This window comes from Sciurus carolinensis, chromosome 11 (genome assembly GCF_902686445.1).
Source record: "Sciurus carolinensis chromosome 11, mSciCar1.2, whole genome shotgun sequence".
Lineage (NCBI taxonomy): Eukaryota > Metazoa > Chordata > Mammalia > Rodentia > Sciuridae > Sciurus > Sciurus carolinensis.
In genome coordinates this window covers 101,008,484-101,024,546 of record NC_062223.1, presented here as the reverse complement: position 1 = coordinate 101,024,546, position 16,063 = coordinate 101,008,484, and the positions used below count along the sequence as shown (strand labels likewise).

Here is a 16,063-nt window from a genome sequence, read left to right as displayed (position 1 = left end):
AAGGTCAGATGTTGAGAAGTTAATACCTCTGCAGAAATAAAAAGCAAGGCACCAAGTTTTATTGAGAAAAGGGAAAAGGATAGAAAAAAATAGGATAGACTATGTGCTCACAGAAGATTTCTTGGGAAAAGATGTTTTACTTTACATTTTATCTTTACTCTTAGAAATTATCAGGTATTTGTTTCATTTGTCCAATAATCTTTTTCCATGTCTTTATATTCTAAAGCATAGGTCTGTGAACTACATAGCTGTATTTAATATTTGTGTGTGGGTGTTGGGGATCTAACCTAGGGCTTTGCACATGCTAGACAAGTGCTCTCCCACTGAGCTACTTTCCAGCAATAAGGTTATTTAATAAAAAGGAAAGTGGCTTAGTGAAAAATAAGTTAGTCTCCATTCTTTTACTTTGACAAAAAGAATACTTCGGAAACTATAGACAAGAGAACACAAATGTTTATAGGAAGGGTCCCAATTCTGTTTTTTAGGGAGGTTATTTAAAATTGTCTCAGTTTCATAATTTGTAAAATGATGAAATCATCCCTAGCGTGGGCTAGGAGAGACAACCTGGATACTGTTCTCCACAGGGGTGGTTCATTCCTCCCCCCACTCCCCCAGGGCTTTTAGTTCCTAGTAAGTCAAGGTGACCACCTAATCATAAAATAATTAAATGAAGTCAAACAGATGCTTGAAGTAATTTGGGAGAGGATGTGTTTTAATTATTCAAACTTTGTTCTGTGATGTCCTATATGACAGGAAAGCATACCTTAGACGTGGAGCCTGGTATGAAAACGTGAAAGCTTCACTTTGGTAGTACTCATGAGAGCAGCACATTCTTGAAATGCTTAACTTAATCTAAAGAGAGACCCATGCGCTTCTCTGTACCAGGGCAGCTAGCCTGCATTTCTAAGGAAGGGGGGTCCTGACATCTTTAGTGGCTTTGTTACCTCCCAGGCGATGACCAGCTCATGCCTTCTTCCACTTCTTCCACTGACATTGGTGGGTGCTGTCTTTGGAACTGTGAATAAAAATGGATCAAGAGTGAGGAGAAGGAATAGATGTGAGATTTTCTTACAATACAGACATATCATGACCCTACTTAACTTTGTGTAAAATTCTGAAATGAGTCAAACATTGGTTTGAGCTTCAAATGATCAACATTAAATCTTGAAATAAAATATTAACCTGCTTTGAAATCTTTAAGGGACAATTTGATAAGTATATTTCATGGCCACATACTGCATCCCCAAACTAGTTTTGTAAATGCTCTATGTCAGTGATGTTTAAATTATAATTAACATGAAAGCTAAAAACACCTTCTAGTGGTTAGGTAAAGTCCATCCTTTAAATTGCTTGCTTTGCCAGTACTGTGACCCTTTTCTGTCATCCAGGGCTTATAGAATCCCTGGAAAACCCACAGGTTGACACCAGCATCCTCCCCCTACCCCAGGAAGCCCCAGTTTAAAGAAATCTTAGCAACAGTGTCATGGAGGGAGAATCTACTTAAATGAATGCACATTTTAGAAAAAAAAACCTGTCAAGAATCAATTTCTCTGCAAACTGCAAAATATATAGGCACTCAGTGAAACTTTTTCAAATGAATAACTATTAAAAGAATAAATGTGTCAAAGGAATAAATTTCTTCTTCACTGTACCAAACCACAAAATCTGCAGTTGAATGGGAACATTTTCAAATGAAGAACTGTTTAAATGAAGAAAACTATTAAAAGAAATCATTTTCCAGGCTATGAGCCTGCATTAGCAATTTTACACTTCAGCATTGCCTTTCTATCCTGGCTTATAGTTTTTAAATGATATTGATATACTCATAAACAATGAATTCACTCCCATATATTACCTACTTGGATGACAGGCTATTAATTACTGATAGATATTTATGCAGCATTTTATATACTAGAAAAAAATGAAGGGAGAATTTATACAGTACTTGAAAGGAAAAATAAAAATTCTACTTAGGCCAGGGAGGTGGGAGAAAAAAACCTGTTAATATATAATTGGTTCCACTGAAATAAGTAATTTTATGTTTCAGGGTCCAAATTTCCGTATCCTTGGGCACATTTCTCCATAAATATGATTCTTCTCTAGTAAAAACCACACGTAGAAGTCACCAATACAGCATGAAACAGTAGCAGAGTATATATGGCACCAGCTACTAATCTTTTTTCTTTTCTTTCACAGTTACACACATACTAAAGATTTGTTGTCCATGGTGTTTGCTTTCATAGAGTCCCTAAGAATTACATGGGATTAGATAAGCTGTATTATCATACAAGAAATTGTACAGTATTCAATTGGGAAAAAATGACTACTGCAGAAAATACTGCAAATATGTCCTAATTTATGTAAGAATCAAGCAAATGATTTATGAACATGATTTTTTAAATTAATAGTCATAATTACTGCCATGAGTAGCAATCTGTGATTTATCAGTATGCCTTGAGACCATGTCCAAAAGGCCACTGTAACATAGTGTATTACTTGTAAATTTATTTTCTGGTTATGGCATGGGTAAGGCACAGAAGAAAGGAGCTGGTTCTAACTGTGTAAATAGAAAGGGTACAAGGTGTCAAATAATCCCTCATTGGCTAATCTGAGTTCCGAATATTTTGACCATCTATGCACAGCCAAGTGAATAATGGAGGCAAAGTTAATTTATTGATATTAAACTGTTATGGCATCTCTTAGTACCATTTGTTTAAGAAAAAAACAAACACTTCACATATATCTCACAGCTCACATTTGAATTATGCATAAGATCATTCAGACCAAGTTCCTTTTCTATTACACTGGATTGTGTTTATTTCCTAAATTTAGGACGTTAAGGACACAATTCCTAAAAGTATGGATTTCTGTGGGAAGACTATGAACTGAAGATCTGTTCAATTTTGTTTAGTTCTCCAACATCATCCAAAAAGAGACTCTGAATGGGAGTTGTGGAGTAGGCTGCTGTGGGCTCCCTGGTAGGCATCCCTGGAAGTTCATTGAAAAGACAGGAGGAGAAGGCAATGGAAGAAAGTATTTGAAATCAAAACCTTTGGAACTTTAGTGGTATTGTTCTACAGTCTATTAATGCTTTCATTTTTTGGAAAGTTTATTTAGATTGTTTGAAAGTTTAAATTTTCTGAGTAAAAAAGAACTATTGAACATTTTGTAGAAACTTTGAGAAGAAAACAAAATAAAGCTTTCTCTGATGTGATTAATTTATATGTGGGCAATTTCCCCGTTGAACTATCTGTAAAACAAATAAACAAAAACAAACCAGAGTCTATAAAATTTCTTGTATTCAAAATCAAGCTGCTAATTTCTATGTTTTTTTTTTTTTTTTGGTAGTGGGGATTGAACCCAAGGTTACCACTGAGTCATGAGCTACACCCCCAGTCCTTTTTATTTGAGACAGGGTCTCCTAATGTTGCTGAGGGAAAGTTGCTGAGGCTGGCCTTGAACTTGTGATTCTATGGCCTCAGCTTTCCAGGTCTTAGGGTACAGGCCTGCATACCAACTTTTTAAGACCAGATAGCCCAAAGTCAATGTGGGGAACAAACATCTTCCTTGTCTCACTCTCTCTCCAATTTTAATAAACCTAAGTGATACAACAAGAGGCATTATGGCTCACTGTATTTTGATAATATTTGTGAATAAGCACCAACTATTCCTAAATTTAAAAAGCTTATTAAGTATACTATGAACTACTAATAGAAAAATCTAAGGTGTTAATAACTACAACTCAAGCTTATGCTTTGTTGTAAGGATCATACTCTTTGGGTAGTCTAATTCTAATTGGCTTAAATTTCCTAATTATGTGCAGATGATCAGTGGAGCCCAGGATCACTCATTTCCTTTTCAAGTTGGTGGTATATAGTTATAATCTCTGCAGTAAATGCTATGGAGTCCACTGATTTTAATTATGTCCCTTTATTTATTAAAAAAACATAACTTACCATATGAAGGAATTTGACTTAATCTTTCAGAGCCCTTCAGGTGTACTAGTCTTATAATTCTTGTTAGAAGCATAAAATTAATGGGATGAAACATCTAGTAAATGCTTTCATTGAGTCCAAAGAAATACATATTTTCTTAAAAACCAAATATTTTCAATGTAATTAATGAGAACCTGATTTATATTTAAGCAGTGGGGTCATTTTTCCCTAGTTACTGATAATGTCAAGAGCATGTTAGTGTAGAGAATCAAGTTTACATGCATGGTTAACAAGTTAAGATTTGATTCTTCTGAATTTATTTTTGGGCAATGATCCTCTATGAATGGATAATGTAATTGATGCTTTGTGCACAAGCTACAAAGGCTTAACTCTTTGAGGTCTTACCTGGCATGTTTAACTATAGATTATTGTCTTTTCATCTTTAACGTTGGAAATATTCTTGTAAACACTCAGAATAACCAAAATATATGATATTACCTTAGTTAAGCATGCCTAAATATCAAAGAACTCTTTGTAAGTACAGTAGTTTGAACAAAGTGAACCACACTATCAACATGACTTAATTAATAACTGAACAAAATAAAACAAGATGAAATAATTTACCAATCTTTTTTTTCCCACCTTGAAAACTTTCCAGTTTTCTTACTGCAAGTGTTTATATTACTTCTTAAATAATAAGCTTTATTAGAGACTGGGAGAGACGATGTAATTTAGGAGCTTAATGGATATTGACTAGTTTGGAAATAAAGTACAGGAGAATGAAAAGAGAGTAAGGAGGAGTTTATACAGTAAAGGTGGGAGACAAGAGGGATATTTAAACATTTTTTCCCCTACCAGAATTTAAGTATCCTGCACATGAATATTTCCATTAATTAGTTATCATTTAGACTCAATTTAGAAAAAGTGAAGTTTAAAGAGTTTCAAAAAAATACCAATGGTGTTTCCTAAAAAATTCAAATACTTCTTTTGTTCTTATGAATAGGATAGATAAGGTGGTATACAAAGAGTAAAAGGGTTCTTGTGGGAGAAGGAACTGGGTCCCAGTTGTACCATTCTGTCACTCCTGTCACTCATGAAGATAACTGTACTACTTAGATATTTTTGCAATTTATCACAATACCTGGATTTTGATAAATAGTACCTATTATAATTTTCTTTTAAAAAATTTTTAGTTGGTTCCTTTTTAGTTATAGATGACAGTAGAATCCATTTTGATAAAATTGTACATGCATGGAATATATATTATTCTAATTAGGGCCCCAGTGTGGTGGTGGGATTCACCATAGTGTGTTTATATATGTACCTAGGAAATTTATGTCAGATTCTTTCCATTGTCTTTTCTATTCCTATCCCTCCTCCCTTCCCCTCATTCCCCTTTATCTAATCTACTAAACTTCTCTTCTTCCCCTCCACCCCTTATTGTGGGTTAGCTTCACATATCAGAGAAAACATTAGATCTTTGGGTCTGGGAATTGGATTCTTTCACTTAGCATGATACTCTCCAGATCCATCCATTTACTGGCAAATATCATAAAGTCATTCTTCTTTATGGTGGAGTAATATTCCATTGTGTATATATATACCACAATTTCTTTATCTAGTCATCTGTTGAGGGACATCTAGGATGACTCCATAGCTTAACTCTTGTGAATTGTGCAGATACAAACATTGATGTGTCTGCATCATTGTAGTGATTTTAAATCCTCAAAAGAGAAAGTGGTGACATCTAGCAGGCACTAAAATTCAGCATGAGTCTATGCACATGTGATCTTGAAATAAGACGTCTTTCTTGGATATGTGGTTAATCCTGTTTTGATGGTACCATGGGACTTAAGATTTTAATTTGGCACAGCTGATTTTGCTTTGGAAATCTAGGTAACATACCCTTTTCAGTTTGTAGAAGAAATGGCTAGGATATTTCAGGAAATGTAGGATTTGTATGATTTTTGAACTTTGGTATAAAAAACAATAGTCAAGAACACAGAGGTTGAGATATGGTGTTTATCTCAACTCATTCTCTTATCTATTTGTAAGAGTTCACAAGGAAGTAAAAGGAGAGAATGAGCAATCTCCAAATGAGATTTGCTGATGCATATGGTAAAACAGAGAAGAAAGAAATGGCAAGGAGGCAGGAGGTGTGGCAAGGAGATTACAACTTCAGAGGCATTAGTTTTGAAGTAAGGTCTGGGTTAGAATCAAGCTCTGCTACTTATTTACTAGGTAACCTTGAACAAATTTTTAAAAACTCTGATTCTGTTTCCCCATCTGTAAGATGGGTATAAACACTGGTGTAGCAGAGTGTTTTAGAGACTGATGTGAAAATTAAATGAGGTACCAAAAGGCAAATGCATAGCACAGGACCTGGAATTGATGTGTAGCATTTCAGGGACCAGGAAGATAGGAAAGGTCTAACCTGAGGGTCTCCATTTCCTTCCTGGGCTGACAGTCCTTCATTAACCTATCATCTTGCATGCTTAAGTCTTGCATGGTTTTGCACCTCATCCTCCCTTCCTTCTTTGAAATCTTTGCAGCAAAGACCTGCCTGCCTAATAATTACCAGGTTTTCTTCTGAAAGTGTCTGTTAAAATTATCATCTTAGCTTGAAAACTGTCTCTGAAACTGGAAGAAATATTTCTTAACTGTGTTTTATACAACACTTGCCTGGACCAAAGTGGTTTTATAATTTTTAAATATTGTCTGCTATATGAGCCATACTGTTATTTTCTTTGTTTCCTAATAACCAAGATTTGGTCTTAGAGGTCTGTTGCTTACCATAATTTTTGTCGTCTTTTCATCTTACTGAGAACCATTTATTTTATATAATATAGTTAAATTATTCATTGGGTTGAGAAAGCCAGTAATGTTCACTTAATAGTATTTGCTTTTAGATTTTCCCAATTACTTCAGTTGAATATACTGTCTATATAACATTTTCTTAGAAACATAGACAAGAAAAACACCCTTAAAAACTTCATAGCCTATGACTTTGTACACAGCACTAACAACTGGTATTCTGTAGTTGGTCTCAATATATAAATTAGTCCAAATCCTATTTGACCCAACTTTAAAATTCATACAAAGGTCATTTACAAAGCCACTTCACATACTCCCAGAGAAAACTAATCTAGCTCCATCATATAGCATACTAGTATTTTTTACATTTAAAAACCATTTTTTTCTATTATAGAAGTACATGAATATATTACAATAGTATTTTATTATATCTTCCATAACTTCTGAATTCAAGAAAATTTTCTAAGTAATTATCATGTACCAGAATTATAAAGCTACAAATGTGAAAACAGCAATATCGTTTTAGGAGTCAGAGGATAATGGACAACTAAAGAAACTGAAATAATTTATATGAGTCTACTATAATTGGAATGAGTTATATGTAACTTCACATGCTAAAGTAAGGCTGGCTAGATAAAGGTACAGACTTGTTAAGAAATAAGGAAACCCAATTTTTGATCCTTTCCTGTTATCTTTCTTTAGCTCATATAAATGGGATTATAGCTCAGGAAATGCTATTTTGGAAGAAGAATGTTGGTTTAGAAGATGGATGTGCTTTGGGCATCTCCCTCCAACTCCAGCTGTCAATAGAGAAGGAGGGGTGATTTTCCTAACAAGCTAAGGTAAGATTAGCAAGACTTTTAAGTAGTAGAGTTCATATATTTACTCTATCACATCCTGGCTGGGGGTTGAACTGCAGAGTTTTGTAGGATGCCCTGTCCCACTCTGAGCTATTTCTTGAAAAGATCTTATATTTCTAGAAATTGGCTCAACAGGCACAGGGGATGTGAAATACATACTATTGATCAAATGGACTCCATGGAAAGTAGATTTGCAAGGCTTATTGAAGCCACGCCCAGTAAGACTGTCTGCTAGGGGGCATTATGTCTCCAGCAAACCCAAAGCACCTTGAAATAGAAGGCAGTGGACAGATGTGGACTTTAAATACGCAGGGAGAAGCACATTGTACACATTGCACCACCTAAGCAAATGTTTTCCCCTTTCTTGTGTTCTTTCTCTTTTTTTTTTTGTTTAAACTTTGCAGTAGGATTCAGTTTGTTTATCATACCAGTACATAAGTATAATAAAGTGCAGAAAATATTAAGACAAGGAAAGATTTTTATCTGATTTTTCATCTGATACATTTAAATGTAACCAAACAAAATTATTTGAGATAACTTAGGACTTGGTATTGGCTAACTAAGAAGAAGTCAAAAGCACCACAGGAAGGCCAAACATGGGGTTGGGAGGGAGATGTAGAGGATACTTATATTTGACCTGAAAATGGGTACACAATATGAAAAGAAGTAACTTCTGAATGATTACTATTGTTTAAATTTCCATTTTATAAAATAAAAAATCATTTAAATTAATGATGATGGTGACAGAACATATACACACTGTCTATTTTATTGGTTCTTTTTAACTCCATTATATCCATTTTGATATAATTATATCCATTTTGATATAATTATACAACATGGATATATCTTTATTCTATTTCGGACCCAATACCTCTCCTTCTCCTTCCCTTTCCCCCCGCCTCCTTCCTTCCCTCTTATTGATCTTTCTGCCATTTACCCATAGTTATTTTTTATTTAAAAAAATTTCTTGATGTACATGATGGTGAGATTCACTTTGGTATATTCATATATGTACATAGGACAGTTATGTCAGATTGACATTATCCAGTGGAATAAGTTGTAGTATTTCTCCTATTTCTCTAAGAAAGAAAATCAAAGCCTTAAACAATCTTGCCTATGTTCACAATGCTAGAAAATGGAACAGCAGAACATTAATTCAGTTTTAATCTCAAATAATTGCAGATAAAGCTTTTTTAAAAATGTTTTGTTACATATATGTAATTTATTAAAATTGGAAATAACTATAGATATTGAGATTTATACCAAGACCTTTGGAAGTAACAGATATTACACTATAGAGAATATAATACTTTCTGAATGACAAGTTATATATTTAACTCTTTCCTTTTCATTCATCTTTCAAGTATTACAAATATATAACTTAAAGAATATTGACATTCAAGGATAGAGAAGAATTGCTGTTGCTGTATTATTTTATGTTTTTCTATTTCTACCATAGTGCACTTTTGAAATTCATTTCTTAAAATGTGACTTTTTCTCTTGAATATTATTCTTTTAAATAACCGATCATTTATATTGTCCCACTCATAATTTATATGTTGGTTTGATAGTAGTAACATTTTATAAATTAATAAGCACAGGGATATTTATCTTTCTCTAATCTCTAATTAAAGCTTGTAAGAAAATTTTACTCTAAATATGTGTACTAATGTAAAAATATATATTTATATTACTGTTTTGACATCCTAATGCTAGGAAGTTTGATTGAATCAAGTTATTTGCCTGTATTGATTAAAAAATGATTAGGAAATTCAAAATATACCCTAGAGGAAAATTGCAAAGAAAATTTATTTATTATTCATTTGTTAGTTTTTTGTTGTTGGGAAGGAGCAATTCTAAGGTTGAAATGCTTTATTCAAGCTACTTTGGAATTAAGAATTTTCTAATAAGAGAATTTTAAAGAGGCATAAAACTTTGAAGTGAACATCCTAATGTGCTCTCCTAAGCAGTTGGGTCAATTTTCAAAGTTTAGTTGGCCCATTAGAACAGGCTCATCTTTTAAAATACAGGATATGTACTTAAAAGAGGCAGAGTGCATCACTTGAGAGGATGTCTCAGGATATTGGTGTCCCTTTTAATCTGTGCTGCCTGACAAAACAGGCACAAAATTCAGCACTTGGTTTAACACCATTAGTAGCTTGAGTTGTAGGTAATATTCAAGCAAAAGATGCACAAAGTGGGCAGCACAAGCCTTCAACTCACTTTCAGAGGAGAGGATTTCATGCATTTTTCATACTATTTCTCTTCCATAAGATTTTAATGGACTAAAGTATGTCATGTATATAGAACTCATGATAAAATGGAGAGACAGGCAATACATGATTGAGGAAACTGCAGAAACAGACTAAGTCTTTTAAATGCATCATCTGAAAACAATTTAGTTTAAAATGTAAAAGTGTTTTTGCTAAAAAGCTTTTTAATAGCACAAGGAAATTTATACTATAAAAAGTTTAAAAGGATTATTCATCCCAGATTATTTATGTTTGAAACGAATATGTATAGAGAGCCTCTGAATTAAGCAGTAATCTTTGTCTTTGTTTAAACACAATTAAAAATATGCAAAGTAAGGCAGTACTTTTTAGAAATTATGTGAGCATAAGTATTACTATTGGCAGTCATTTCCATATCTGCACAGTGAGTACATAAAATGAGGAATGACTAACCTGTTATGTTCTTAATTAATGAACACCTGTACACAATGAAAGCATGGTTGATTTTATGGATGCATGAAAATTTGACCAGCCAATTAATGTTCAATTTAAAATTCACACTATTGAAAAGTAGCAGAAAAAACAACTTGTGAGATGCAAATCACAAAAGCGGAAAAGTTGGATTTTTCTGTGCATGAATATTTTCCAGCATGTAAAGAGTAATTTTTATTTCCTTGAGTGCTTGATTTTTACCTGGAAAAAAAGATCTGAAAATCTTTTGTATGACTTTTGTACTTAATGCAATAACTTTACCACTTGGAATTCTCTCTCTTATTTTTAAGGGGACAGACATGGTATGCTCAATTGTTGTGAGATTATTTTGGTGATTTTGAGTTTGTTCAATGTTTTAGAAGTCAAATCATATTTTTGGTTCAAGTCTATAAATATAATACAAAATGGACATAGTTAATCCTGTCTTCTATGTACATATGCCTCTGACCTAGATAATGGTATGGGTAAAGCTGCCTAAAGGAAAGAAAAAGAATGTTCCCTTTTAAAATATGATATGTTGAGTACAAGTTTCAGACACTGTTTTATGTTCCAACGAACAGTGAAGAAATGACGAAGTCTTCATTTAAAGTGAACTTTCTCTGAAATTTACATGTTATCTTGAGTATGTATAAAAACATTGAATTTTTTTCCTCTCTGTTTAACCTAATCTGCCACCTGCCACCCCATTTCTCTGATTTTTACATTATTCTCATCAAAGTATTGCTTCTTCTTTCCTCTTGTGTTCTTTTATGTGCTATAGTATTAGGTCCTTTCTTAATATGCAATTTATGTATTTTAATTGTATATATTTATGGATACAAGCAGTACCCATTTGATACACACACATTGCAATGATCAAATCAGGATAATTACCATTCAGTCTCCTTAAACATTTATCATTTCTTTGTGTTGCAAATCTCTGAACTCCTCTTTTCTAGCTCTTTTTAAAATTAAGATAGAATTTTATAGGGACATAAAAGTTATGTCTCAATAAGACTTTATCCAAAGTAATAAAACTCAAAAAATTCTTTATATGGAAATTTCACAGATATATCCATTAATCCATACAATTAATGAATTAATAATCATAGTAAAGTTTTTTAGTTCCTTGTGCATCTATTCTTTCCATGTGATAGGAAAGATAGCTTAATTTATTTTTGAGGAAAGCTGTTAATTCCTCTTATCTATATAAGAAACATTTTTATCAGAGATACTTATTCTAAAAAACCAGAAAAAAAACTTTGTTTTCTAAGTCAGAATGCAGATGTGTGTTTATGATGCACATAGACTTCAAGTAGGCAATAGTTCAAGGAAGGACTGTATTTGTATTTGCAAGATGTAATTATGGGACTGGGATTGTAGTTCAGTGGTAGAGCGCTTGCCTAACCATATGTGGGGCACTGGGTTCTATCCTTTGCACAACATAAAAATTAAATAAAGGTGTTGTGTCCATCTACAACTAAAAAAATTTCAACAAATATGTAATTATACAGGATAGGTGGTGAAGGTCAACATAAAAGAATTTTAAGGACGTAGATTATAATTAAGGGAAGATGTTGTTACTGGAGAAAAAGAAGAAAAATCCATTCTGGGTTTTATGGATATATAATGTAAGTATACAATTAGAAGTAAAAACTAATTGCTTTGACTTCATGCTAACTTGAAGATGGTGCAATGGTTGGTAGAAAACTGCAGCATTCATATGCCTGTATTTGTGGTAACAAGGAAAAAAGTTTTGAAAACAAGTATAGCGAGAGCGTTATTTTAAAGGAAATGATTTTTATGAAAGCTAGGTAAATGCATCAGTACGAATTATACTAAGGCAAGCAATGAAGCCATCATGCTTAATTCAACTTGCTTTCAAAGTCAATTCCAACTCTTCAAATACTTACCTGCCTCATTTGTACGGATCATCCGAGATGGGGTGCTTGGATCTCCAGTCCCAATTGGATTGGTCGCTACCACTCGAAACTCATATTCCACCCATGGATTTAAGTCTACTGCCATGGCTGACTCCATATCTCCTGTTATGATTTCTGGGACTATAGAGAGAAACAATATTTTATGTCATTAGGAGGACTAGAAAAAAAAATGCTACAAATGGCAGTCAAAGATATCACTATTACTGACAGAATCAGCAGGCAGACCCTTACCTCTTCACAACACAGGCTCATGGTATCACCTCCAGTGTCAATAGTAAAATGAAAATCAATTTTCAGGAAATAAGCACTTGCATGTGTCAAAGTTACTGGAGTTAATTAGAATTCTTTCATCTTTACATATAACTGGTCATTATGTAACTTGCCATTATCTACACTAAAAATCATTTCATCGACTCTTAACTCCAGACAAGAAATCAAGTCATAAAATAATTTAAGCTAAGAGTTTTTCTTTAATTCCTAGGAAATTTCTTGAGCAGCAGTATGCCTGTCCTGGTCTGACAAATAGATTTTGTCTCTTCACAGTTTCAACTGGCACATTAGGAATATACCTCTCTAACTTAAAAACTACAGTTTGTGGGATCTAAGTGAAAGCTCTAATCTCTCCTCATAGTGACTTTTGTACTACATTTAGGTTTTTGTCAAAATGTAAAATTGTCAGTGCAATTATGTAGTGAAATACTTTTATATAGCATATATGTATTATTCGGTACTGCTTTTATTGTTCAACTCTGCTCTCTAGGAAATATTGCTAGAAGAAATTATTACATGGGTATAAAGGAAAATGGAGAATCTCACTATATGCAAATATCCTGAGTTGATAACACTCCTTGATTTCTATGTGACGTGACGGGGAGCAGCTGGGGTGGGAGTGGGGGTGAGGCTGTTGATTTGATGATAGTTTGGTTTTACTATGGCAATGTGGGATTGAGTCATCTTGAATTTATGATGAAAATTTCTTCTGAAATGAATAGAAAGTTACCATATTAGCTGCTCTATGGAAGGAGAGTGGACAAAGAACAGACTATGTGACCTGCCTGATAAACCTCACAGAACTGCAGGGTTGATTGTTGTAAGTAGTGACTTAAAGATGTGAGTAAAAAGTTCTTCCTCTTATTGCACTGGCCACTGAGCACTATTCTTGGAGCATAAAGATATGGGAAATAGGGGAAAGACCACCAATCCATATATTGGTGAAATGTTGAGCTATGCTTGCATCACAACTGAGGAGGGAAGAAGAGATTCCCAGACTTGGCCTCAGGCCCCTTCTACGCTGCATCACCAACACTTGTCTTGGGTCCACCAGGATTTATCTTGCTACTGCATTTCATTCTACTATGGCAGTCCCCTCAGACAATTGCAGACATCTGGGTCATCCTCATCACATCTATTCTTAGCCCCATAGAATTCAACATACTTGCTCTTCTGACCAGCTCATGTCCTTCCTTAATTCATGAAGCTCTTCCACTGTGATCTTTGGAATTCATGATACATCATCAGCAAGATCCCTTCTATACTTAATGTCCTCTCTGAACATTTCTCTAACTTCTTACTCTAATAGGAACTGAGGACATTTTGCCCTTCTCAAGGACTCAAGGGTTTAAGCTATTGTACAGAATAACAGCCTTCAGATGCAGTTAATGTATATTTTCTATCAGTGAACAAATATGCAGGTATTTTTTCCTATAGAAAACAAAAGCAAAGCACTCTTTACCTTTCCTCTCCTTCTAGTCTTCATTGAGTTTCTCTATTTCTTTTAGAGCAAAAATATCGTGTTCTGCCTGTGCTATTATTTGCTTTCTTGAATCATTTCCCTTCCATTCTCTCTTGAGCCCTCTCCAATTAAGTTCTTACTTCCAGCTTTCTACCTTATCTTCTGTCGAGCTTACCACTGGTCTCTGTTATTGAAACTTTAAGGTCAAGTCTCAGTTCCTCATCTCTCTTGACCTGTCATCATCCTTTGACACAATTGATAACTTTCTCTTTTGAAATGCTTTTCACAACTTAGTGTCCCTTTCCTACCTGACTACGCTCTATCAGGTTCTGTTGCTAGCATCCCAGTGCCACTCTTATCCATTTTCTTATTACCTAGTGATCTTATCCAGTCTCATGATTTTAAATACCCTCTATATGCTCATGACTCCAATATTTTCAGTCATGAATCTCTTTCTTAGACTTCAGACTCATGTTCAATGGCCTATTAGACAATCATACTTGAATAATGTTTTGAAAGATTCTTATTAAGGGAATGACAATTGCTTTCTTGCAGATGTAGCCAAAATCTTGGAGCTATTCTAGACACTTAAATTTCTCCCTGTTTGACTCTAAACCCCTAAGTAAATTATGGTGTTTATGACCTCAAAATATGTTTATTTCTTCATTTCCTTTTGCAGCAAAATTTCTTTCCCATTTTCTGTTGAATTATTCTTGTCAGATTTTACTGCCTACCATGCCACTAAAATTGTGATCAAGGTCACCAATGATCTTCATATAATTAAAGCCAGTGATCAATTCTAGGACTCATTTGACTTGTCAGTAGCATTTGAAATAGTCAATTACTCTCTCTTCCGTGATAGTCTCATTTTTTTCCTTCCAGCAAATCACATTATATTAATTTTACTTTTCCCAATGATTGCTTCCTTTCTGTATCCTTTGACTGGTTACTCTTTTCAACAGCTTTTTACTATTGGAACATTCCAGGACTGGATTTTCATACTCATTTCTTTAATTTATATTTACTTTCTTAGAGTAGACTGCAATCTTATGACTTTATATATAATTTATATGACAATTTTATAATTTATAACTTTATGCTAAACCTCAAACTTGGAACTCAAAATATTTTCAAATTCTGAACATTTTTATGACCTCTACTTCTGTCATTCTGAAGTAATGCCATCTCTCATCTATGATAGCTTCCTAACTGGTGTAGTGCCCCTCTACTTACCTGTTTCATAATCTATTTCCAACAAAGCTTGAATGAATGTACTAAAAGATAAGACTTAGAATATCAGTCCTCTGATGTCTCTCCATTATTTTAGGACATGGTACTGCCAACATCTCTCCAAACTCAGCTTCTACCACTTTCCAAATCTCCTTCTGTCCCTGCCTCACTAGTCTTCTAATACTTGTGCATTGGTTTTTCCTTCTACTTGGACTGCTTTCCCTCTTGGTATTGGCATAGCTAAATCCTCACCTCTTTTAAAGTTCACTCAAATGTACCATCTCCATGAGGCATACACTGGGCCACTCTATTTCAAATTATAACCTTCTGTTGTGAACTGAATTGTGTCCTTCTGAAATTCATATGTTGAATCCTTAACTCCCTGTGTTGCTGTATTTGAAAATGGGGTCTCCAAGGAAATATTAAAATTCAAATAATCACAAAATGGTGTTCCCTTCTTAGTGTGCTTATTAAAAGGGACACCAGAACATTTGCATATGAGAGCCTTATCAGGAGCCAAGTCAGTCAGAACATTGATCTTGAACTTCCAACTTCCAAAATTGTGAGAAAATACATTTCAGTTCAACATACCCAGTCTATATTTTGTTATGGCAGTCCACACCAACTAATATACTGCTCCACCATTGAACCTCTGGCATCCCATATCCACACAATTTTTTTTTCCCCACAGCATGCATCAACATCAACTTCTGAGATATGACAAAAAAAAAATTTTTTTTTTTGGTACCAGGATTGAACTCAGGGGCACTCAACCACTGAGCCACATCTCCAGCCCTATTTTGTATATTATTTAGAGACAGGGTCTCACTGAGTTGCTCAGCAC

At 34.0% G+C, this 16,063-nt stretch overlaps 1 protein-coding gene across 1 annotated transcript in view; it reads right to left on the bottom strand.

Moving 5' to 3' along the window:
• Cntn5 (contactin 5) overlaps positions 1-16,063 on the bottom strand; it is a 1,239,665-nt gene that overhangs the window by 52,088 nt on the left and 1,171,514 nt on the right. The window contains exons 19-20 of the mRNA XM_047518061.1: positions 12,228-12,377; positions 945-1,015 (exon numbers count right to left, since the gene is read on the bottom strand). Of these exons, the coding sequence (XP_047374017.1) occupies positions 945-1,015; positions 12,228-12,377 (221 nt within the window). The remainder of the gene's footprint in view (positions 1-944; positions 1,016-12,227; positions 12,378-16,063) is intronic.